General features: G+C 44.1%; 1 protein-coding gene across 1 annotated transcript in view; it reads right to left on the reverse strand.

The window, feature by feature from the left end:
- Window positions 1-26184, reverse strand: part of LOC115324735 (laminin subunit alpha-1) — a 143585-nt gene that overhangs the window by 93290 nt on the left and 24111 nt on the right. The window contains exons 2-14 of the mRNA XM_029985369.4: window positions 21711-21837; window positions 10802-10961; window positions 7092-7334; window positions 6396-6455; window positions 6214-6333; window positions 6062-6151; window positions 5609-5723; window positions 5434-5552; window positions 4659-4820; window positions 3676-3831; window positions 2053-2193; window positions 953-1105; window positions 764-865 (exon numbers count right to left, since the gene is read on the reverse strand). Coding sequence (XP_029841229.2) covers window positions 764-865; window positions 953-1105; window positions 2053-2193; window positions 3676-3831; window positions 4659-4820; window positions 5434-5552; window positions 5609-5723; window positions 6062-6151; window positions 6214-6333; window positions 6396-6455; window positions 7092-7334; window positions 10802-10961; window positions 21711-21837 — 1748 coding nt within the window. The remainder of the gene's footprint in view (window positions 1-763; window positions 866-952; window positions 1106-2052; window positions 2194-3675; window positions 3832-4658; window positions 4821-5433; window positions 5553-5608; window positions 5724-6061; window positions 6152-6213; window positions 6334-6395; window positions 6456-7091; window positions 7335-10801; window positions 10962-21710; window positions 21838-26184) is intronic.

The following is a 26184-nucleotide window of genomic DNA, read 5'->3' on the forward strand; positions in this document are numbered from 1 at the left end:
TTCTAATGTACACCAATTCGGTTTATTTCACTTATATTTCAAGCTAATTCATCCTATTTCTGCGTGTTGAATTATATTTGAATAATTTAAGCGAGGGTAGAATTACGGCAGTAATTTTTCTAGTCTCAGTGTCAACTATTTTGATCTGCATAAGGCTCATTCATACATTTGTGTCGGTTGTGTTCCTTAGCAACCAAAACGGCAGCAACGACAGAGCCACCACGACAGTTGTTCGACGTACAAAACGTGTCAAGCGACGCACGAGGTAGCTTTGCGAAGCAATCATGAGTGACGGTTCTTCCGGCGTTTTGGTCACTTCTGTCGTTTTGGTTGTTGTGACCGCAACCGTTGCAAGCGTGTGAACCAGCCTTAACGCTTTCAGAGCTACTTGCGCGAGCACGTCGCTTTGTTTTGGCGTCACCTTCCTACGAGAGCTTAACGAGGCCGCACTTCAGACGCCGGGTGAAGCCACGTGCTCTGGCAGTAGTGTTGGGCTGCAGCACTGTGGAAGCCGCGTTAGCCTTGACAACGTAGCAGAAAATAGTTGACGAGGGCTTTTTTATACCTACCTTGTCTCCACAAAGCAGGTCATGCGACAAGAAAATCTCCCTTGCGGCTATTTTATCCACCGGCGAAGATAGCCGCATTTATAAGCAAACCGCTCCTTGCTCATTGTGGGGAGATTATCCACTTCGACATAACGCTTTTACATTTTTTTTACGCTACATTTTTTTTTTTTTGGTGGGGGAGGGGGGATGATTACCTCGATAATGACGTCAGAACCTTCCACGTATGTTCCGGACGTGTCTCCTCGAGCCACCACGAAACTCAGCATGAATTTCAGGTCCCCGCCGTAGGAGTACAGCTGAAAGAAAAAAGGGAGACCTTGACTCCACACTTATCGTGGAGTGAGCCCTGATGAAACGACGAGAAGGAATCCGAACGAACATACCCTGTTGCCCAGGTACTTCTCGGGTGCTTGCCAATAGTACATGTTGAGGACCACGTCATCGTCGGCTATGGTCAGCTTTCCAGGCTCCTGGGTCGGCCTGAACTCTCGGCGGCCTTCCAAATCCGTTACAATCCAGCCTTGAGGCTCTTTCACCTGTTCGACGTGGATTGGGCATTGTCACTCCTTTTGAGTCTTAACGGTAGCCTGAGGAGGTTTCTGAGATCGCCTAAATATGGCAATAACTCGCTCTGCTGCTAAGCATCCTAGAAATGCCTAAATCATGAGAATACGCGGTCGATTTCCATATTAAAGAAGCAATCAAAGATTGCAGAACACCGATTTCATTTCCGGCGATGGGAGGAGCAAGTTCCAAAACCAGGACCGTTGTCAGCCAAGAGCAAGCGAAGGACCCTCGCGCCTCTGAACGGTGGAACCGCGGAGTGACATCCCGAAAGCGTGTGGCTCGTTGCCCACACAGCCCGAACTACGATTTGACCCAGTGAGCGCGCGCTCGAGAGCTGACAACCGAACACACCACTCTCACAAAAAAAAAAAAAAAAAAAGAAAAACAAACATTGTGCGTTGTTTTTGAGACGATTATTGCAGTATTATGTTCCCTCTCCACGAAAAATTTGTTTTCGACTACTCTTACTTGCTTTTATCGTCTACAAAAGCATACACATTTTGTAATAAGGTTGATAGCTGGGCTAGTTGGTGGTAGCTGGGCTAGTAGGTGGGCTGCAGCGCTCTGTCCTGTCTGGTTTGTTTCTTACTTTTTGTAACTTGGCGCTGTTTTATTCCATTACGTACACATTTTGTGCTAACATCGTTTGCAAACTCAATGAAATGTAGCGTTTTCATTGGTCACACGTTGTCCTGGCTGCCGGTACAATGCTCCTCTCATCTCCGGAGATGACCTCGGTGTTCACGATCTTTGATTGCTTTTCTAATAGAAAAATCGGCCGCGCATTCTCATGATTTATGTGTTTCTAGGATGATTAGAGCCTGCAGAGAGAGTTATCGTCATATCTAGGCAATCTCAAAAACCTCCACAGGGCACCTCTAACAGTGTCAAAATAAAACTAAGGAGATAGGCTCACGGTCTCAACGCCCCAGTCGCTGGGGCGGCAAACGCTGGTGACGCCGAAGCAGTAGCAGGAGGAACAGCCTTCGGGATTTGTCTCGGACAGGTCGTAGTAGCCGTGGGCGCACTGGTCGCACTGCTCGCCTTCCACGTGTTTCTAAAAGAAAAAAAAAATCCTCAGGGCAAAGCACCTCGTATCACCATAAGTCAGATCGCTGACAAGGACTAGAGGACACAGCAACACAGATGTGACCTGAAAGCGCAAGCTTTAGGAGCATTCGCTGAGCTTGATTCGATTAGTCAAGAATAACACACGCAAAAAGAGGTGAGAAACGCCGTGGCATTGCTCTCTTGGGGCTCCTTGATTTCCCTTATCAGCTTGTATTGTCGGCTGCGCTCAGACTTAAAGGGGAGATGCAACGATATTCAATAGAAATGTTTTTCACTTCACACGAGCTTACTGGCACGAGTGGCACTCAAGGATACTCGCACGCAACGCCACTGGCCAAGAATCTCCTTTGTTGCGGTGTAATTTTAAGGACAAAAGCGATTATTTTCATTGCAACTCTCCTTTGCGAAATTTGATGACGTAACGTGGGGATCGCAATACACCCCAATGACGATATTTGAATGCAAGTTCATAAATTGGACCCCAGCATTGCGTGGGCACTCGATTTGGGCTCGTGATAATTACTAGCTCAAGAAAAATTCGGGTAGTGGCCCGTGTCCAATCGATGCAACGACGACAATAGCCAAACCATAACAATGTCTGGAAAAGATTGGGTTGTGTGTATGTTTATACAACCTAGAACTTGGTCTGCCTCACAGGGGCGACGAGTCTCCCAGCTGCAGATGAGCAATTTAGCCAGTGCAGTACAACCGCTAGCCTGGGGTCTTTAACGTGAACAGTGTCTGGAACTCAGCGTGTGTCCTGTGCTTTGCCAACCTCAGCGCGTGGCTATGATAAACATTGGCGGAATATAATCGGCTCCAGATCTTGTGGCTCCTCGTTCTGGCTGCGAGTTGAGGGGGTGAACGCTGCTCGTTCTTCTTTGATTGTCTTCTGAGATTTCTATTGCGTGGGGTGAAAAACGAACGCGTGTTTCATAGGTCATTAACGTCAGGGATCCGTTTTTAACGGTGTTTGCGCAAAGTACAAAGATTGTTGCGTCGAGTGAAGCGAGGCTTACGGGTACAACGTTCAATATTCTAGAATATGCCTTTTGATACCATATAACCTAACCTAATGTTTTTGAAAGGCCAGGTAATTTTTTTATTTCCAGCGACGCTTCTTGCAAATATGTTTTCAAATTATATATAAAAAAAAAAGATCCAGCGAATGGTCGCGTAGCAGTAGCGTTTTCACATGTTACTCTGCGCGGTAAACTTCCACTAGCTCGCCGGCACGCGGCGGTTTTCACCGCCGCGTGACAACAGCTATACGTGATGTGACCCTGGCCAGTCTGCGCTTGGCTTTTCACATGGCCAGAATTGATCACAGATAGGATCTGAGGAGACAAATGCTTTCTCTGTTTTTATTAGGAAGTGTCATTTAGGGCGGCCATATTGCCTTCCTATGATCTGTATGCATAGCTTCCCTCGTAAAAGAGGGCTGGAAAGGGGAAAGGATCTTCCACACCTTGCATTTGCACGGTCCCTCGCACTGGTCTGCGTCGATGGTGCCAGCGTAGTGGCAGGGGCAGCGGTCGCAGCGCGGGTAGTTCCGGTAGCCCCGCTGGCACCGGTCGCACTTGGGGCCCGTGAACCCTTCGCGACACAGGCAGTCGCCAGGGAACTGGGAGGGAGAGAGAGAGGAGGGCGCTCTGCTTCAGTGCTTCTGGGAAAGGCTCCTTCTGAACCTGGGATCACTCTTTGTGCGCCACGGTTGCTTATTCAAGGAAATCGGAAGGCCTATAGTCAAGAAACTTCTTGATTGACGAGTCCAGAATATTTCAATATCGCTCCTCTGCCCGCCGCAGCATGAGCCATTAGGAAGACCGAAGAACAAATAGCGAAGTAAGCAGCATAAGGATCCACGCCCTGCGGTTCTGAAACTGTGAGTGACCATAGACAGAACCTGAAACTTGGGGTTCATAATACCCGCATTTGTTTGAGGTTAGTCGTTTTAAGTGGAGGTGCTCACATAAATTGCCATTGTCTCCATTATGCTAGTATCGCAAGATACAATATCAAATGAGTGATTCGACACTATACTAGACCTATCTAGTTATTTCTGTTATATCGTTTTCCTCGTGCTATGCCATATGTTTTATATTTGTACAGCATTCACTCGAATCAAATGTTCTTCCAAATCACTTAAAAGTAGTTATATAACCCGGATTAAATTTATTCAAACGCTAGCTCATACTTCTCTAGGTCCCATCATACAGTTAGCTTTATCGTATTGCTATGAAATTACTTAGAATTCTTAGAACGGTATGATGAGCGCTAACGCAAAATGGAGGAGACATCAGAAGCAGTGCTTTAGAAAAGGCGAGGTTAGCTTTTCTTCTTGGTACTAGTTTTCTTTGCTGATGGACCTCCAGTCAATTTTTTAACTGGTCTTTTTTCATCTTTCTAGGCGATCTGGTTCACTCGAAGACTGTGTCACAGGTGACGTACGAGCCCCTCGTGGATGTGTGAGTCGTCCGAAACGCAGTTCCCCGTCGCTCCTGGGCCAGAACAGGAGCACTTGCGGCACGGGTTCCGGTGGTCCCTGGGCACTCCGCGTGGCCGGAAGTAGCCTTCCTGGCACTGTTGGCAGTTGATGCCGGCCGTGTTGTGCTGCCGAAAAGGACATCGGTTGAGAAATGCATCCGGCGGAGTAACCGTGCATTCGATGTGACAAAACTTAGTTCACAAAAATGAGCATATATGCCCCATTTCCCTTGTTTTAAAACGTGGAATGCTTGTTAGCGGAACCTCCTCTAATCTCAGATATTTTTCTGTCCGTCTGTTTGTTTATGCATTTCCCTGTTCAATTTAGCCGACAAACTGATGTCACGTACTATCAGGGAATCAATCACCTTACACCAAAACTTGACGTTGTGACGTGAATTTTACACATAAATTTAGCGGATAAATTGATGTCACGTGACCACATCATGTGTCCTCAGGTGATGTCGCGCAATGAGTTCACAGTGTCATCCTGGTGTCATGCGATATCATGACGCCACTTTACGACAGGTGACGTGGTATCAATTTCCTCGCTAAATTTGGCGATGAAATGAATAAACATATTATTTTTCTTTTTCTCCCACGAAACATTCTTTCCAAAGAAATTTAAACGGTCGGTCTTTCAATATTGCACTCGGTGTAGAACTTTGATGATAAAAGTCGTTAGTAATCGTTTAGCTTCACTGTAAACAGTTATCAGAAATGATTCTTTAATGCTTACAGAGCAGTTTTGGCAGACTCCGCCGCCGTGGAATTCGCCATGGATGTTGAGGCTAGTTCCGCTTTTGGCCACGTTGGAATCATAGATGCACGATGTGGCATGTCCAAAGCACTGGCATTCTGCAAATTGTCCAGATTCAGCTTTTCATAAACTCGGAGAAGGCGCACGGAATCACCTTGACATTCCGCCGCGTCACCATGAGTGCCCATCCTCCATGGCTGCTGGTTGAACATGGGGCAGCACCTCTCACAGCTCGCACCACATGTGTTGTGTTCGCACTTGCAGTGAAGCTGCAAAATTGGCGTCAAGTTCCGCGCGAAGCTCGTTAGACACGCTATAATGTTTGAGGACCGGCACCTCAAAAGCAATCATGTATTTGCTTAAGAGACGTCAAACTGAATTAGGCATTGACCAAGTTTGTGGTCAGCCAAGATTGAAGAGTTACACATATAAAATAGCGCAAAAAAAAAAGAAGACAAGGACAAAAAGCAAGCAGGACAAGCGCTAAACAGGACAGCGCTTGTCCTGCTTACTTCTCGTCCTTGTCTTTTTTTTTTATATTTTATATGTTCAACTAAGATGAACCAAGTTGCCCAACAAGGTGCCCTACAAGATTGAAGAGCCTTACCTCCCCGTTGGCCTTTGGCGGGCACTCCTGGGCGTGTCCGGAGCACACGCATTGTCCGCCAATCGAGATGTCTTTGATGGAGTAGTAGTACTGCATAAGAAATCAGGTTCCACCGTTTTCTAGAGCATTTCAAGCGTCCGGCAAGTACGCACCCTGCGCGTAACCGACTTGTCCACCTTGTCTGCCTCGCCGACCTGGAAGCTCATGAGGTCTGCGTTCAGCGTCCGGATGCGTTGGAGCCTCAGTCGTACGTAACGCGCCTTCGTGAAATCCTGCGTTCCGGTGGTCCTTGTAGATTACCCTCTTCCTTCTGGGCGTCTAGCGAAGCTCTTACCATTAACTTTTCGCTGAACTCTTCGGCACCGGGCCTCCCATTCACGAGAGACGTGTGGACCTAGGATACAAAAACGGTTCGAAGACTTTCATGAGGTGCAGACAATAGTTAATGAGACAAATTACCTTTATTCTCTAGGGCCATCGGATGCTCCGAAGTTTTATACGGTTTCGAATAAACCGTTCTACTTATTTGGACAACCTCGTGCTCTGAACGCCTAATGTGGAGGCGTGCATGGTTTTGTTCAATCTAATCTCCCATGAGCTACGTGACTAGCAGATGAAGACCAGTCATCCACAGTGGAGAAAGGCAAGTTGTTAGTTTTTTAATCTTTATCTATCGCGCAAGTTACAAAATAGGATCAGCTATTATCAAGGCCTCGGCCACACGCCCGTAGCCTCTGCTATGCTCTATAAGCTAGGGTAAAACCGAGTGCACTTCTATTCATGATATCGTCGCAAAACAACCAAATTTTGCGACCACCAAAAAGAAAAAAAAAAAGAAAAGAAGTTTACATTGCTATCGACGCAACTAATCCCTATCCACCGAAGAAACAAAATGTGTGCGCATTTTCTCGTAATACAGCACATGAGCACCTATTTTTTGAAATGTTTGCTCTGAAGAAGCGGCATCGATAGGCAGGGTGGTAAAGAGTTCCAGTGGGGTACCCAATATCCCGAGCAACCCCACACTCGCCTCTCCGTCTTCAAAAGGTGTGAGGCTCGAGTAGTAAGAAGTGCAGATGACTTCATCGTCGGTCTTGTAGACGGGTTTTCCTGGTGTGGGTGCGATGCCATAGGCCTCCCAGCACTCGGCGTCGGTGATGGCATAAAACTGCCACGGCCGGTAGAAGACCCCGTCGATTGACCGTTCCAGGATCCAGTTGCCCGGCCGTGGAGAATTGGCCGTCTTGAGTATAATGTATGCCACTTGGAACACCTTCGGTAAGTAAGATAGACAGAAAATCGTGTTAGGGAAAACAAAGAAACATAGGCAGACACTGTTCTTCACTCGTGGACACGCCTTTTTTTAAAGCATGAAATGCTTTTTAACGCTACCCCCAATTCCAAAATTTGGTCCATCCGTTCGGGTATTTTCCGTTAAATTTAGCGGGGAAACTGGCGTGACGTGACGTTACGTGGCCTATACGCCTTGCAAAAATTGACCACACGTGACTTAGACGTCAACTTGGTTTCCCCGCTAAATTTAGAGGGAAAATTCGCGTCTTGTGACCGACACACAAATCCACTTTCCCCGCTAAATTCAGTGGGGGAAATCGACGTCATGTGACCCATACAAGCATTCAGTTTCACCACTAAATTTAGCGGGAAAATATACGTCACGTCACTCCAATTCCCTCGTGAATTTCCTCACCAATCCCCCAAAATGCATTGCGTGCCTTATAGGACTTTAAAAGTAAAGGTCGCAGCCAATCTATTTTTTATGTTGAACGACATTGTTATTGTTATGCAGTGTTGTAGGAATACGGGAAAAAAAGGAATGAAATACGTTACTTGACACTCGCAAATAAAAGGGACGGGGTACCGTCTTACGTTACCTCAAAATAAAAGGAACGCGTTACCATTACTGTTACGGATAAAAAATAATGCATGTCACTTTTGCGTTACTCTTTTAATTATGAATCAACATGTTTTAGTGTCTAGACGTTACAGGTATGCATAAGCACCATATTTCATGAAACATTATGTCCACGCAGAAACTGCATATAATTACCTTATCTTATTTTACGGCTTCACGCAAATGCTCACAAGAAAAAACGCAAAGAAATACGCAACAAACCTAAAAAAATATCACATTGCTTGGTGACTACAAACACACAAAAAAAATTTAATGTAATTTTTTAAAGTCTTGGCAAGAAAATGTAATGAGTAACGCAACTACATTACCGGTTACCGTTTTGAAAATGTAACGAATACATTACACTCTACCGCAGTTATTGTAACGCGCTACCGCTAAAACTAGTTCTGTGTAGACCTTTCCGAATCGCATACTATTTGGGCGGCGGGGTGTACAGTCTCCAAATAGAAAAGAGATACTATATATCCATGGGACAAACCCTGAGAGACAAACTAGAGAAGGTAAAGGGGTTTCAATGTGGTTATCAACTAAGGCATGCTGCGCGTTTTTTTTTTTGATCGAAGGAATGATGGAATTTATTTTGACTAGTTCAATTTCAGGCCCGCAATTTGTTTTTTCTTTTCATAACAAACATATATTTAAAAGAAAAGATGGGTTAAAAAGCCACTGAAAAGAAAAGATTTTTTTAAACTGTCCGGTTGGGACACGCGTGTCAAAAAAAAATAAGTTTTACGCGAAAAAAAAAGAAAAAAAGGTTAGAGCAAGATCGATGGCGCGAGATTTATTTCACATTTTGTGCGGAAAGTTCATGACGCCACGGAATGGTCATACGCTTTTTCCACCTCAACGAAACGGTCATACACTCTCACCAGCTCAACGTGATGGCCAAGCCAATCCACCTCTGCTCCACGCACCCGAAATGCCGAGAGAAAACAAGTGGAAAGGCGGTGACTACCGACTATATCGCGTCCGTCACTATTGCTCTAAACTTCGTTTTCTTTTTCACGCAAAATTTTTTTACACGCGTGTCCCAAATAAACTGTTAATTTGTTTTTCTTTTCTTTTCAGTTGCCTTTTAATGCGAGCCGGTGGAAGTTTACGATAAAGAAGTTGAATTTTCGTTTCACTACCCCAGTTTTGGGTATACGCTCGCAAAAATGTCCAGCTTACTTTTTGCGGTCCGTATACACGTTTGCAAGTCCGGCTTCAGATCGCTGCCATCTTGCTCGCTGGGGTGCGCTTGGAGACGTCCTAATCCGATTACGAAGCCTTGCTAAGGCGTCATAATCGGATTATGGCCGCTCCCAAGCGCACCCTATTGGGCAAGATGGCGGCACCCTGAGACAGGACTTGCAAACGTGTACAGACCATTCCATTTAGCGCTCTCTGGGCGGCACCATTTTGTTCGACCGCAGCGCCCTCTCCACACATCCGGGAAGTTCAGCGGGTTCGTCGGGGTAAAACGAGAGAGAGGGCACGCGCGCGACTCCGCTAGCAGACGACAAACCGGGAGGTTGCCGTTCTCCATCTTTGGGCTGTATCGGCGGGCTCTACCGAACATCGAACTCTCGCTCGTGGCTGCCTTTGTGAAGTGGTTCGCGCTCTTAGAATAGTTGTGGCTATTCCAAAATGAGCCTATAGCTCTCTGTTGTTCTATTTCGGTAAATGATCAATTAGCATATATTTGTTCCGTTACTTAAATAGCAGTTGAGACAGCCGGCAGTACTACCCTCAACTACTGCGTGTATTGCGGCAGGAGAGCACGTTTTATTTATTATTTCAGACTTCCACTCACGGTCGCTAAAGGCCTACACCAGTGCGAACTTTTATATAGTAGAAAAGGTACAGCAACCGGATTTTCTTTTTGCCAAAGAGACCGGCCAATCTGACACTGTTTTCCCTATTTTTGTTTTTTATTTCCACGCAGGTAACAGCGCAATTGGACTCTGTGAGTCTTTTTATCTAGCATAGTATTACACGATAACTGGTATACCAATATCTGCGCGCCTGCGCTTGAAAGTTCCAAAATGACGCGAATTTAAACAGAGTTTGCACGCCAGCCGGACGCTACCTACAGCCCACTCGGCGGAGCGGACGAGATGCGGGTGAGAGGGGGAGCGCATTTTTTCCTCTTTTACCCTCTCTGCTATGACCCTAATGGAACGGTCTATAAGCTTGGCGTGGTTTGTATGTTGTATTTATTTAATTTAAATCTGATGCATTCAGTTTATTTCCTGTCGTGAATCCACGGAACGTCTTACAAATACAATACTAGGATCGACGATGCATAATTTTCAGTTTCAATAGCGTTCCCAGTTATACTGTGCTTCAGTCATTGTATCGAGAAACCTATCAAATCTTTATGTGTCAATAAGACGCAAATGTATTTGTTAATACCAAATTGCGTTCTTACGGTAGCTAACTGGGAATTCCCGCCAGCGTTCATGGCGCGTTGGCACTATGGAGCTGGCCAGCTGCCCAAAACTTTAAAACATGCACAGAAAAAATAGGGAAAACACAAGACAGGCCAGCTGACGGCACGGCGACGCGACGCTTTGAAAAGACTTCGACAGCTGCCAAAAGTTTTCAAAAAACAAGAAAAAAAACGGTAAAAAAGAGGCATGGGGCAAAGGTTTGGAGTAACGGTGGTTCGTGCTAAGAAGGCCCAAACTGGACTTTTGCGTGCACTACGGAACAGACCTAAATGAGGCTTCAATTCTTTAATTGAAAGGGAAACGAGTTAGAGCTTTTAATTTCTATTGTGTGTTACGACAAGTGCATAATCGAATGGGACCTGGGTCGCTGACCTGTTTGAGATCGAGCGTGATGGTGACCCACTGGTACTTGCGCCCGTTCTGAAGCGTCGGGCTCTGCCACCAACGGTTGCTGCCGTCGATGGCGTACTCGATCGGATGCCTTTTGTCAGCGTGCCGGCTTGAAGCATCGCACTCTCCGCACTGCGGCTCCCTGGAAGAAAAGAAACTCTTTGACGTTCAAGTCGACTCAAACACGTTCTCGGTAGTGCTGCGGGCTGTTTTCTGTCATCCATGAAAGTTTACAACTCCCCATTCGTCAGCAGAATTTCCCAGTAGACCGCAGAAAGCGTAACGGGTGCGAAGTCAGACTTCATAGATGCCAGTCTTTCGCGCGAACTCTTGAAGCGGAAAGAGCTTCCAACACGCAAAAGTTTTTTTATACTTTTTTTTTGGGGGGGGGGGGGGGGTGGTAAAACAATGCAAACAGAGACAAACACATTGAAGAGAATTCACAATAAAGGACTAGTGGTGCGTCCTTTCAAACCCATTCAAAAATTAAGTCAGAACTCGAAGCATGCTCCAGTGAGCACATAAACGGAACATCAACTATGTGTGTGTGTATATATATCTATATATATATATATATATATATATATATATATATATATATATATATATATATATATATATATATATATATATATATATATATATATATATATATATATATATATATATATATATCATTAGAGCGCATGATTTATAAAAACAAATATGCAGGCTGCATCCACGGTGAATGGACTTACTATATAATATAACATAAAGAATACCTTTAATCAAAGAGGATTGTTTATTTGCTAGCCGATTGCACATCGCCCTACTCTTCGACATGCTATGTTTCAGTACTGCTTCGTCCCGTTGACTGACAGCTAGATATTCGCCACATGGCCCATACGGCCCCTTGGATAAGCCCAAAACACGTGTTTAAGGAAACATCGTTTATTTCCATCATGAGCGACGGGGGATACCGAAGACAAAAGTCGCATTTTATGCAGCTCGACGAGCCCTGGTACAAGTGCACTTGACTGGGACACTCGAGGACGATAGTCGTTCACAGCTTTCTTCAAGAGGGTTTATCCTGGAAGCCTCGTATTCGCAGAAAATATTTCGCCAATACTTAGCTTTTTTAGCTTCATCCTAAAAAGTACACAAAAAAAAACCTACTTATTAGTCCAAACATATCCCATGCATACTTTGTTAGAAATAACCTCTTTAGAACGGCAGGTGCTGAACTATTAAGGTTGTCTAGTTGGTTCAACATACAGAACACATGAAGCGCAAAGAAGGATACAAAGACGTGTAGTAAAATAGAGAATGTAGCCCTCCCTTGTCTACTTCATGTACTTGTCTGTCCCTTTCTGCTTTATATTTCCAGTCTGTAGAACGGTAGGGATGTGTCCTAGCTGTGCCTCGGGCCTGTGGCCGAACGTCGTACATGTTCTGTGCAAACATAAAATGACACGGCTCTTCTGTGTCCTGCGCGAGCTTTCTGCCCTCGATATTGCTCTGCCGGTGCGCAATCAGGGCAGTGCAAAAGTCAGCCGATTCATAATAGAGGCAGGTCAACCAGAAACATCTCTTTGACCTTCTGATCCTGTTCGCGACTATAGCAAAAAAGGTCCCAAAATGAAATTGTACATAAGTACAATAAAACAGGTGCAGCAGACAAAAAAAACTTTTTTCGTAACAAAAATAGAGTTGGGAGTTCCAGCAGTATTAAATGAAAGATTAAAACGATATGATTGCGTGCATTACGTAAATTATTGAAACGTAAGAAAATGTTTTCAGCGTTATTTGTGCTGCGGACGTCAGGCAATGGCGGAGCACAAGTTCGTCTGCTTCTTGCGCAAGGGTAGCGGTGACGTCGAAATGCCGAGTTCTGATTGGCTCCGATTGAAAGGATAGTGGGTAGACCTCGCTGCTAGCAACCTTTAGGTCTATCCATTATCCTTCCAATCGAACCAATCAGAGCTCGGCGTTCTGACGTCGCCCCAACGCCTGCGCAAGGAGCAGACAAACTTTCGCTCCGCATATCCTAAAGGTAGCTTGACTTGGTATGTTACCTTTGTATTTACAAGTCACGGTTAAAGAAGCCTTTTCTAACTATAACATTATGACGTATAGCTCCTCGCTGACATCTTTTAGACCTCCTTTTTAAATTAAATATGAAGGAGATGTGAAAGAATGGTGAAAGACAAACGAAACTTGTCATTTGCGATTTTTTATTTGGCCTTCGTCGATGTTTGAAGATTTGTAGATTTATGACCACAGGTAGCTAAGTACAATTTTTTTTTATTTGTATGGATCTTAAAGCATCTACAAAAAATGACAACCATAGAAAGATAATAAAAAACATATATGCTACCCATAAAGCGGACAAAATCTCTAAAGAGTTGAGCTGCTCCAACTTTGTAGCTATCTAATACAAATGAAGGGATCGGTAAAGTCATAATACGTATATCGCGATCTCGCGCTGTAAACTCCTGGGTTCTGGGCTCAAATATTACCCCGTAATAAAACACTGACTAGGTCGTCGTTGACCAGGTCATCCTTAATTGATCTCTGACCCGCCCCAAGTGGCACACACGCTGAACCGCAATGAAAGTGCTTAGCAAAGCGGCAGATTTGTGTGCCGTTCCAGACGCCCTCGTAGCGACGCGAAAGCAAGCTAGCATGGATTGCGCGGATCCACTAATAGTTAAGAACAGAGGCAAGGTGTGAGCCTAGTCTTCTAGACAGGGCTTACACCTTGCCTCTAGACAAGGCCAGGATTGAAAGAGCTGGAGTGCAGTGATAATGGAGGCAAATAAAAATGATAGGAATGCAGCAAAGAGGTTCTGGGGGAACATCTTCGATGGAAATAAAGGCAATTATTGTGATTTTATATAATTATTACATTAATGCACAGGGGAGGCACACAGAAGAATTTCATTGTTCCTTCACGACACACAAGAGGATAGGTGTAAAGGGCGAGGAGGCAAGGAAATTGACTAGATGAAGAGCCGAAGCAACATTCGCAGAACTTTAACCAAAGGAGATTAGACAGAACACAGACAGCAAGACAGCACAAGACGGGAACACTAAAGAGACAACTGAGGCAATCATGGGGGAATGGAACAAAGCAGAAAGTAAAGAACCAGTCAGTGGACACGGCAACCACGCCGTGGCTATGCCTAACCTACTTCCTACAATCACGCAGGTACTCGGTTGCCTCTGCATCATATCGGACGTACGGACGACATCAGTGACTGGCCGATTATGGAAGATTGGCGATCACTCGCCGCTCGATCAAGGCGAGTCATCAGAACCGCTACACGTGGACAAGACCTACTACGCATAAGCTAGGAGCACGGTGACGTCACACAACCATCAAGATTCCAGCCAGCTGCTGCATATAAAAGCAACGCCCGTGCCTGCACACTTCAGTGGACATGGCAACCACGCCGTGGCTATGCCTAACCTACTTCCTACAATCACGCAGGTTGGTGATCGTAAATATGGCTTTCGTAGTGACCATCTATGTATTTTAGTGTTGCCGTGCCCACAAACACTCCTGCAATGTGCAAGTGATTGTCTGTCAATGGCAAGTCTGTTGCTGAAGCTATCCGGAGATGTCGAGGAAAACCCCGGTCCAGTCACAGATGAGAAACTGGCGCAAATACTTCAGACTTGAAATGACATCCTAAAAACAATTACCGAAATCCAAGAAAAACAAAATTCCTCAGAAGCCAACTGCTTAATTGTGCAGAACAGGGTGTCAGAGATTGAGAAAAAACTGGAGTGCGTGGACGAAACCAGTAACAGACTTGCCAGGTTGGAAAGTGCTTTCACCGGTCGGGATGATGAAATGTATAATCTCTCTAGACAAGTCGACGACCTAGAAAATCGGGGGCGGAAAAATAACTTTATCATCAGAGGAATCGAGGAAGAACCACTGGAGAGCGAGGATACATTAGCGAAAATTGTGGTTGATCATGTGTTCGGTGCTAAACTAAACGTAAAAATTGACTCCATTGAAAGAATACACAGAATAGGCAGAAAGTTTCCGCGCGGAAATCGACCGGTTATTGTTAAGCTTGCGGATTTTCGGGACAGTCACAATTCTGAAAAACTGTGTCAAACTAAAAGGTACCGCATACAGCATTAATGAAGATTTCTCCAAACGGATTAATGAAATTAGGAAAAATTTATGGAGTTCTGCTATCGAGGAAAAAAAACAAGGGTCAAAGGTAAAATTGATCTATGACAAATTAAAAGTAAACGATACAATGTATGCGTTGGACGAAAATAGGAAGGCAAGGTACCCTGTGTCGCCGGGAGCATCCAGTCTCGGTGAGGCTAATAGTAACTGACTGCACCAGAGTGCACGGATGGACTTCAAGATAATAAACGTTAACGCTAGGAGTATTCTGAATAAAGCTGCTATGGTTGAATGTGTTGTGCTAGGACACGAGCCTGACGTTATCGTGATTACCGAGACATGGCTGCACAAAGATATTTTGGACTCTGAAGTTACGCCTCCAAATTACACTATAGTGCGAAAAGATAGAGCTGGGCGTGGAGGGGGAGTAGCACTGCTCATTAAAAATGATATAGTATTCACGGTACTAGAAGTTGTTGCTGAACTCGAAATGATATGGGTGAAGACTAAGCTGAATGGTCGTCCGGTAGTTATCGGAGCCTTTTACAGACCCCCTAATTCATCTATAGACACTATCTTGGAGTTGCGCAACTACGTGGACTTAAAACTTCAGACACTTATTCCTGGACAAGTTGACGTTTCGATTTGTGACCAATTGCTGGAACTTGCATTTTGCTATGGTCTGACGCAGGTTGTAACGGACTATACAAGAGTAACCTTAACGACGTCGACGGTACTGGATCTAATCTTTATTTCTACCAACATGATTTCAAACATGTCTAACTGTGAAACATTCGAAGGTTTATCTGACCACAAGATGGTAATGCTGACTTTGAACATGAGAGCCGACGTTGATGCTAATCAGTCACGAAAAGTTTTTCTCAATTTTAAAGCCGCGGATGACGTGGGCATTTTGGATTGTTTGGAAGGTTCGTTTGATGATTTTCAGATGCTTTATCGGTCACGTGCTGGCACTCAGGCGCTGTGGAATTACTTCTCGGATGTGACTGCACTTTGTATTCGGCAGTTTATTCCCAAGTATGCCAAAAATACTACAAAAAAAAAAACCTTGGATTACAAGGGAGGTTGTGCATGCCGAGAGAAGACTAGGCCGTGCCAGAAAGGCATATTCGCGGAACGTGGATGCTAGTAAAAAGATAAATATCCAGAACATGAGCAGGAACTTAAAACAGATTATAGGGTCTTTAAAGGCGAAGTTTTATAACGTCACGTTGAAAAACTTCCTTAGGGAGGCACCGGGTAAATTCTGGCGCTATGTAAATCCTCTGGTAAACGCCAAAAAAGATTGCAGGTGTGAAAATGATCTCAGGCAAGCTGATCACTTTAACTCATTTTTTTCATCGGTGTTCACTCTGGATAACGGAGTTGTGCCGAGGAATGATGGCATAACTAATTACCCCCCGATGAACAATATTGAAGTAAATGGACAAGGAATCCTAAACCTACTACTTAATATAGACATAAAGAAGAGTCCCGGGCCTGACGGAATCCCCAATGCATTTTTAAGAAAGTACTGTAAATGGGTTGCCAGATATTTAACCATTATTTTGCAATCATCACTCTGGGAGGGTTTGTTACCAACTGCATGGAAATGTGCTAAAATTATTCCTATACACAAAAGTGGTACTACTTCTGATGTAAGAAATTATCGCCCCATATCTCTTACCAGCACATGCTCCAAACTGCTCGAACATATTGTATCAAAACATCTTCTCAGTTATCTAGATAGCAATGATTTCTTTTATCATTCGCAGCACGGGTTCAGAAAGGGGCTTTCTACTACAACCCAGCTGATCGAGACCGTTCACGAGCTAGCCCAAACAATTAATCATCGCGGTCAGACTGATATAGTATTCTTAGACTTCGCTAAGGCTTTTGATAAAGTGTCTCATCAGAAGTTATTACTAAAACTGAACAATTTGTTTAAAAACACAAGCATAACACAATGGTTTAATTCTTATCTATCTTCTCGAGTGCAGTTTGTTGAAACCGGTGGTCGTACATCAGGTTTTGCTCCAGTGCTTTCTGGGGTGCCTCAGGGAAGTGTTTTGGGTCCGCTGTTATTTCTAATCTTTATAAATGACCTCCACAATGTAATTAACGTGCCAATACGATTGTTCGCACATGACTGCGTGATATATAATGAAATAAGGACACCCGATGATCAGGCCGAATTAAATAGAAATCTACAAAATATTAACAAATGGTGTCAAGATTGGCAAATGGTTTTAAATCCAGGAAAATCAGTCTTCATGACCGTTACGAGGAAAAAACAATTTCTGAGGAACGACTACTGTATCAACGAGCATGAACTTGCAAGGGTAACTGAGCACAAGTACTTAGGCTTAACATTCACTTCAGATTTACGTTGGAATGCTCATATAGACATAGTGTCTGCAAAAGCCAATAGATCGCTATGGTACCTAAGAAGAAACTTGTCGTATGCCTCACCGGAAGTAAAAATCCTCGCCTATAAGACCCTTGTCAGGCCAGTCATAGAGTACGCCAAAATAGCATGGGATCCACATACTGTCACTAATGCATTCAAATTAGAAAAAGTTCAGCGCTTAGCTGCTAGGTTCATTTATAACAAATATCGGCGCGATCATTCTCCTATTGAGCTCTGTCAAATGGCTAATCTTCCAACCCTCGAGTCTAGGACGCATTTTGAGAGATTAAAATTTATTTTTTTAATTATTAATGAATATGTAAAGATAAACAAAGATAATTATTTCCAAGTCCTTAAAGACGAAAAATCAAGGCACCGGCATAGTCTATACATAGGAGAATATTCTGTGAAAAACGATTGCTTTAAATTTAGTTTTTTTCCCAAGAGCCGTCAGGGAATGGAATAAACTGTCGAATGAAACGGTGACATCATCATCCATTACGACCTTCCTTCACTGCATTGAAAACGTTTTGATATGTGCGAGTGACTGAATGAGTATCGTGTGTATCGTCTTGATTTCGTGCCAGCACGGGAAGTTATCTATGAAGTGTCAGCATTTTTTATGAAACCAAGCGAAATGCGAGAACTGTGTGTATTTACATCTTGTATCTTTCTGATTTTTATCGTTTGTACCTTCCACTCCTGTAATGGCCCTGTGATAGGGCTAACAGTATCAATAAATAAATAAATAAATAAATAAATAACACCGGCTTGAATAGCGACAGGCCCAGATGGCATAGGAATGAGACTAGTCAATACACTAGGAACAAAAAGAAAATTCAAGTTAAGACTGGCAACTCATCAAATAATAATGGGGGAAGAGGTACTCAATGATTGGAACTTAAACACAATGAGGTTACTATACAAAGGAAAGGGAAATAAGGACCTCACAACATCATACCGACAAATAACAGTAACTTCGATCCTTTACAGACTAGCGACGCAGGTAGTGAAACGAATAATGAAAGGATGGACAGAAAACATTTTAGGTGAGCTGCAGAACGGGGTCCGAAGAAGTAGAATATTAGATGATCACTTATTCTTACTCAATGTAAGAATACTTATTACTCAATGTAAAAAGCGAGGAAAAAAAAACGCTATGAATATCATTTCTAGGGCGTGCGATAATGTGATTTAGGAAAAACTCGGAACAGCTGACAAAATATGATTTAGATGCCCATTTCATTAGGCTTTTACAACAGGTACACACAAATAAAAAGGTTGTTATAATATGTGAAGCAGAGATAAAAGAACCGGCAGTAATAAAAAAAATACTCAGGCATGATTGCCCCCTATCGCCTCTGCTTTTTTTATGATATGCCTGAGTAGAATAGAAAATAAATTAAAGGAGTGTATTTTAGGCATTGATACTTCATTGATGGAGAGAAAAAAAATGTAAATAAATTTATATCAGGAACGTTTTACGCAGATGACATTGTACTGTTAGGAGATAGCCAGGATAGGCTACAGGAGCTAATTAATACCCGTGCCACACGGGCAACTCAAATATCATTTACAACGAATGACATTTGAACGATCGGCCAAACAGTGCGCGACACTCCGAGCGTGGGGCGTTCCACGCGCGACAGATCGCGAGCCGATTCGTTGATCACACGAGTGTCATTCGTTGTAAATGGCATTCGAGTTGCCCGTGTGGCGCGGGCATGAGATAGGTGGAGAGGACGGAGACTCTCTGGGTGTGAAATTCAGCAGCGACAAGTTGGGAATAGTGATTAATAACGATGAAAAGGGGGCCCACTGAAAATTCAAGATATTTTAATAGCACACGTAGAGAAATATTAATATCTCGGAGTGGGATGAATGAAGGAAAACAATATTTGAAAGAACAGGAAGAAAGTATGCTGCAGAAAGGAAAAAGGACTGCAGTAATTATGAAGCTTAGGGCTCTCTGGAATTAAAATAGTTATGAAGTTGTTAGCGGATTATAAAAAAAAAGTCATGATGCCGAGATTGTATTTTGGCAATGTTGTATTATGCATGATATCTGAGGTCCAGTCGAGTTTAGAGATCCGGCAGACTGACACTGGGGGCACATGGGGATACACCAACTGATGGAGTGCAGGCAGACATGGGCTGGGCATCTTTCGAGGCTAGAGAGGCGATCAGTAAGTTGAAATTCGAAGAAAGGTTGGACACAATGGAGGATACACGATGGGCGAGAAAGGTATATTTACAATTCTTAACACTAAATGGACAAATTAGCCCGAAATCTAAAATTCAAATACCAACAGTCAAGCGCTGGGGCAGAACAGAGCAGACTACCTCTGTAAAAAAGGAGGTAAAAGAAGCCCTGAGAAAAATGTGGGAAAAAATAATGCAGGAAAAATCAGCTTTTAATATCTATAGGGAGGGGGCGGAAATGGGAAATAAAAAAAGGAACATTGGTATGATAAGTATGATAATTCACGGGAGAGGGGGGGGGGGGGCTGGTTGTTATTTGAGGATAGAACAGGAGTGTTGACGACTAGGGCATATAGGACAAAGTATGAGGAAATTAATGCACAGTATGCCGTATGATAAGAGGAAAACAAGACAATAGAACATGTGGTCTTTAGGGGCGCAGGACTTGATCCCGCCCTCTCGGATGGTGCGACTGATTTTGCCGGGGCGTTGGGGTTTGCACATGAGAACGGAAGAATGGATTAGTGCATTTTAATAACGAAGATGATATTAGAATAATGTTGGAAATCATCTAGGGAAAATTGAATGATGTACAACTTACTAACACAGTGGGGAACAGTCGGGACAGAGAAAAATTGGGACTCCCTCCCGCGTGGCTCCGACCCAAAGCCTTAACCCTGCCTCCCAGTGGGCACGGTGCTGGGGCAACGCCGACTAGGTTTGACCAGAGGAAAATTGGCGACTCCGCTGGGAAAACAAGGAGGGGGTGCTGTTTTTATTATTATTTTTGCCCGATCTTGGAAAGGTTATCCTGGTGATACCCCACAGCGCCTGGTGACAGTTACAAAATTGCCGAGGGGAAGCAAGTTGTCTTAGAAGGGCGAAGTGAAGATTCATACTTTCGGTTTTTACTGTCTAGGTTAGGTGGCGCAGGCTACCGCGTGATATAAAGGGTAGCTCCGTTAGTATCCATCCATCCATGCATCCGTTAATTCATCAGGGTATTGACACAATCTTCACACCTGCAGGTCCCTATATGAGCAAGCAAAGATCAGAGCGCAGTGGTGTAATTAGTGATGCGGGATTTGTTTGAACCACCCCAACTTAGCAGTCAAACTACAGGGGCCAAATAATCGCAACGGGGACAACAGCTGTCTAAACTTACACCCAAAAACTTTATCGCTACAAATAAATTACAGAATTATATTGTCCTTTCAGTAGGTTTTGATGCAAAATTAAAGATAAAAGAAGATTTAGTCTACAAATAGCGAGGCCTAACAAAGGATAAAATAACTTCGCAGACAATGGATAGACACGTATTTTTGGAATTGCAATTAACGCAGATCTACCGCGATGAATAAAACATATAGTTTGAAGGACGTTAGTGTTAACGCCGTGTCACCTATACACACGAGATGTTTCATAGCTATGATGTCTTGTTGTGTGCCTTTAGCGCCCAGATGTTCCGGTGGCACCCTCTTATGATTTCCGTTCGTGACGTCACGATCAGATTTGTCTCGCCGTGACGTCACGAGCTGTAATCTTGACTGCTGATCATCAGTTGCAAGCTACGAATTGAAACTATGACATAGCGCTGATTTCTGTCCATGATAGAAACATTAATCCAAACAAAGACGACATAGCGAGCCTTTGGCCAGATAGCGAATTGCAACCACAGCGTACGTGGCTCATTATCTTTTCGCTTCGATGTTTGTTTCTTCGGCGTTTTTATCGGTTAATGTATCATAGGCTGTGGAACAATAATATGAAGATTGGCCCCAACCTGTGTCCCTGTCGGGGACTACAGGGTGCGCGTCACTCCGTGGCATGCCGATCTCACCTTGAATTATTTTCACGCAATCCTAGTGAACGTGTACCAATCAGACACGAGCAATCCCACTGCACGTACACAGACCGAGCGCCCCTTAAGTTTGTGTGTCCTTCATTTGAGCTACTAGCAAATCAAAGCCAAACTTAAAAAAAAGATGCTTTAACGTTTAACTGGTTTGTTGGCAAGTTTCGTGTTTTTTTCCAATAAAGAAAACGAACATTTGATATTGGATGCGGTCGACACGAAGGAGTTGAAATGTTGCTCATGTCCATTCGGTCTGACCCTCCGCCCAAAAACGGTGTCTGAACGTGGATACCTGTTGTAGATGTGTTCGACGAGTTTGCAGTACGTCTCGGGTCCAGTCTCGCCGCAGGTGGCGTTCACGGTGATGCCCGCGTTGCTCGCCAAGTTGAAGACGGACGGGAACAGGCCCCGCGTCAAATCTGCAGCATACACGCAGAAAATAGATTCTATCAGTACGTACGGAAGCTACTAAAGAAATGCTTTCTAATGGCGTTTCTAAGCGCACAACCAATAAACAAACACAAGTTTTTACTATGTAAAATCTCTAGGGTACAACCGATCCTGAGGTTGACTGTAAAGTGGGTCGGAAAAAAAATTGCGTTTCAGCTTGGCGTGTTGAAAGTTTTATTAATGGTCTATTTTAGCGTGGGCTTTAGCTTATGACAGTTCAACGGGTAGCGACGTTTTCGTGATAAATGCGAACGATATCCTTGAAGATTAAAGCGAAGGGCGCCGATGTAGACGACCTAATCGAACCAGCAGGAAGAATAGTTCCTCGTCTAGAAGTCAACAGGTCACTGATAGCAGAATAGAGATCCTAGATATGCACAGTTGTACAATACTTACTACAAGCAATCAAACTACTTGTAATCGAGTAGTTTTTGGAGTAATTTTATATAATTTGATTACTTCTATTAGAAAGTGATCACAAAAGTAATCTGATATTTTTGGAAGTACTAAAATTATTCGTAACAGTTAATGTATTTCCCTCCTCTTCCTGACGGCGCCCTTTGTTCCTACAAGTTTCCTGCCGAGGAATCCTCGAATCAAATCTCCAACGGGAAGATGGCCACCAAAATCAGTGCATTGAGAAGATAAGAAGTTCTGTGATTTTTTTTTTATTTTAATGCAATAATAGACAGTACGAAAAGACCCGTGTTCAAACCGGCCAAGAAAAGTTTGTTGAAAATCTGAAGTAATCTGAAAGGTAAAGGTTACCTTTTCAAGTAACGATCAGTTCCTGTCGCTGTCAAGTAATCAAATAATCTAATTATATAGTTTATTAAACGAGAGTAATTGTAATTGTAATCGATTACTTCTTTGAGGTGATGGTACGGGACTGTATATAAGAGAGGGAGCAAAATAAAAAATGGCGAGCGTTTAGCAATTGTAGAATGAACGCTTTCTCCCGCTTCTAAAGGTTTCCAGCTGAACGTAGAAGGAAAAACGAAGGATGGGAGAAAAAAGAGACACACACAGTTGGACGCAGCTTTCAAAAAACAGACATGTAGACTCCAGGACTCTGAATATACAAGCACACACCTAATACCAATATGCAAAAACCTCTGCAAGAAAGTGTAGCAAAAAAACCCGAGAAAAATGAACAACAAACGAAAGAGAAGCCCCTCAAACCTCTCGTGGTGATGCCATACATCCACAGGATAACGCAACGCCTGGAAAAGATAGCTGGCCGACAAGGTGTACAAGTCGTCTGCTCAGCCCCCAACAAGGCATATGCCATGTGCCGTAAGGTGAATCGTGGCTACATAAGGCTACATTCTACATAGCTACATTCATGCTAGATGCATGCACGCATGCTACATGTGCTACATAGGGCAAACTGGAAGTTGTATTAATAACCGCACCTTGGAGCATGCAGCTTCTGTGGGCGCACTAACGTCAACTGGCCACCTTCAGCGCAATGTCGACTATGCCAATGTGCTCCCTGCTTGCAGGGGAAATACTGGAGTCTTTGGTGATTGAGGTAAACGGGGAAGACTGTGTAAGCTCCGCCTCCATTATGCTATTTCCCAAAGAAAAGCTGTTTCTGCAAAGAGCGCCCCATGTGGGAAGCAAAGTCGGGAGCATTTGAAAGCTATCCGTCAGGGATCCCACCGAAGAAAAAGTTACCCTTGGGAACTCAACGTTTTAATTCGTGCGTGCCGATGAAAAAGATTTTCAATAAATGGTTCATAGTCCAGCAGTGTGTGTCTCTTTTTTCTCTGTCCCCCCCTTTCGTTTTCCCCTCTACGTTCAGCCGAAACATTCAGAAGCACGTTAAACCAACCAGCTAAGCTCCAGGCAATCACAGCTTCCTCCCGCGCAGATTGGTCGCACCTGCGCATGCGCGCGCTCTCTCGTGACGAAGAGTATAGCGGGCGGTGTGAGGAGTCCCTCGCAGACGATTGACGCTTTGTTTAGCGTATTCGCAAGTGCTTTACGAGGCTTCTTATTCCGCGAAAATTCAACAACCTTAGCGCCGTCAGCTCCTGCCCTAATTGGAAGGGCCGAACGCGCCCTGCTACAGGTTTCCCTTTTTGAATTTGGGAGCTGCCTGCCGCTATCTATCATCGGGGAAAGGCAGCGGAGACGGTCGTCTCCGCTGTCTTGGCGCGGCTTTGTCTCTGTCTAATGCAAATGAGGGGGTCAAAGCATACTCCTGGTAACGTAGTACTTGGTATTTCTTTTCATCACTTCCTCGCGTCTGGCATTGCAAACGCGGTCCACAAACCACGTGACCCCGATTGAACAGTTGTAAACACTCTCAAGATCTAGAATCAAAATACGCGTATCAAGCGTCATAGGCGAGGGATGCGGCTAATGAAAGTTTCCGAAAGCGCGTGGCAGTTTCGTTCTTTTATTGTTCTTTAGCGTCACCGGGCGTGAATAATGTTAAGGGAAATTAGAGTACAATCATTAGTTTTAATTTAGTCGCCCGCAATCGCCTTTATTCATCGACAGCGCGTCAGCCCTGACTGGCGGCTCCACTCGCTCATCCGCACCCATGTCTGTAAGTAGAAAGTTTAAGAATTTCCGATTTTTTTGAAGAAGGTTGTAACGCCTCAAAATTTCGGCGTGAAATCAAATATTAAAATACATATTTCACAGTGAAAAAAGGCACCGCCATGACTACATTATTCACAAAGGCACATAAATATCAGACCTCGCATGCTTGCAAGTAAGAAAAATAAGTGCCACGCAGGGGAGTATGACATGCACAAATGTCGAATTCTCAAAAAAAAAAAAAAAACTGAGTCTGTATATCTAAATTTACTTCTACGTTGTGACGTTTTTCCAATACAAAATAAAATAATTGTGTGCATTGCATTACACTTACAAGCGTGGCCATGGTCCATTTCATGGCTTCCATTGCCGTTTATACTTTCCACCTCAATTAAAGGCGCGATGTCATAAATGTCAAACGTGAGACGGCTAATTTAATTAGTCTTGCGTGCATGTTTGTACAGCGTAAAATTAGTCAGCCTCAGTGGGCGTCTGGTGTCTCACTTGTAGATGAGATATTTAGCCAGTGAAGTACAACCGCTACACTGGGGCCTTTAACGTGCACCACGCAGCAGTGATACACGACCGCACGACGGTGCGATGCTCATCCAGATCGAAAGGGAAGGGGTGGGGATTGAGCCCAGGGCCCCTGGGTTCTGCAGGGCGGGCTTTTGCTCCACGTGCCTCGAGCTGGTGCGCGCAAGCCCACCCGGCCACCGATCCCCCCACATTTTAGGTAGATCTGTACCAAAATTAGTCCCGCGGCGAATCGATAAGACACGACGACAATGTCAATAATTTCACTGCTATCTTAGCATGAAAGGATAGAGCCTACATCGATTTCAGCATGTAGCTGTATGAGACAAAAATATAATTATAATCTAATAAGGCTGTGTCACGGCCTCGACGTAGACCTCCGTGGGACAAAGAGGCACGCCAAGGTTGGATCCGCTTCTTCTTTACCTCGGCTTGTGACGATCGATCAGAATCATCGAATTGACGTAAATAGCGTCAATTAATGTAACATTGTCATTATTAAAAGAGCTAGACATTGCTGAGACATTTCGTTTATTTATTTCAACTGACCTTCAAGACCCCCTCAGGGAGGGTAGTATAGAGGGGTTTAACACTCGCGTTTGTACAATTAGTAAAGAGAACAAGAACAATAGGAATAAAATGACAGGAGAAAGTGTACATGGTAAAACTGAAATCAATCAAGAACAAAACATTGTGAAGACACTTTTTTTCTTTCCCTTACCTTTTTTTTTAACTACGAGCCAGCGGTGAACATGGCTTCGCCCAATCTCCTTTGAAGTAAAGAGAATTAGATATGGAACAGATGCTGTAGGGAAGGTCATTTAATTATTTTGTTGCTAGTGGGAAAAATAGAGCAGGCGAGGTCACTGTTTTAGTTTTGGTGCGCATCACGTTAAAGGGCAACTCCGCTCAATTCCGAAGATTTCGGGATAATGAGTGATTTCGCATTAAAAAGCCCCAGTAAAAGACACTACGTCGTTTGCTTCGCGAAAAATGGGACATATATATTTAAATCTAATTTTAAACACGAGCGGAAATCGAAACCGAAACTTCGGCTCCGTCCGGCAACATTGGCCTCGGGCCGCCAAGTACATGGCCATCACGTGGTACGAGATGTCACGTGATCCTCGGCCCAACGACGGGCGGGATGGGGGCGGCGGGCGTGCGGCAGGCGCGAGTGTCGTCTGCACCGCACTCTTCGCCACCTTTTGCTGCCTACGGCATTC

Source organism: Ixodes scapularis, unplaced genomic scaffold (genome assembly GCF_016920785.2).
Source record: "Ixodes scapularis isolate PalLabHiFi unplaced genomic scaffold, ASM1692078v2 PGA_scaffold8__174_contigs__length_109621045, whole genome shotgun sequence".
NCBI classification, from domain to species: domain Eukaryota; kingdom Metazoa; phylum Arthropoda; class Arachnida; order Ixodida; family Ixodidae; genus Ixodes; species Ixodes scapularis.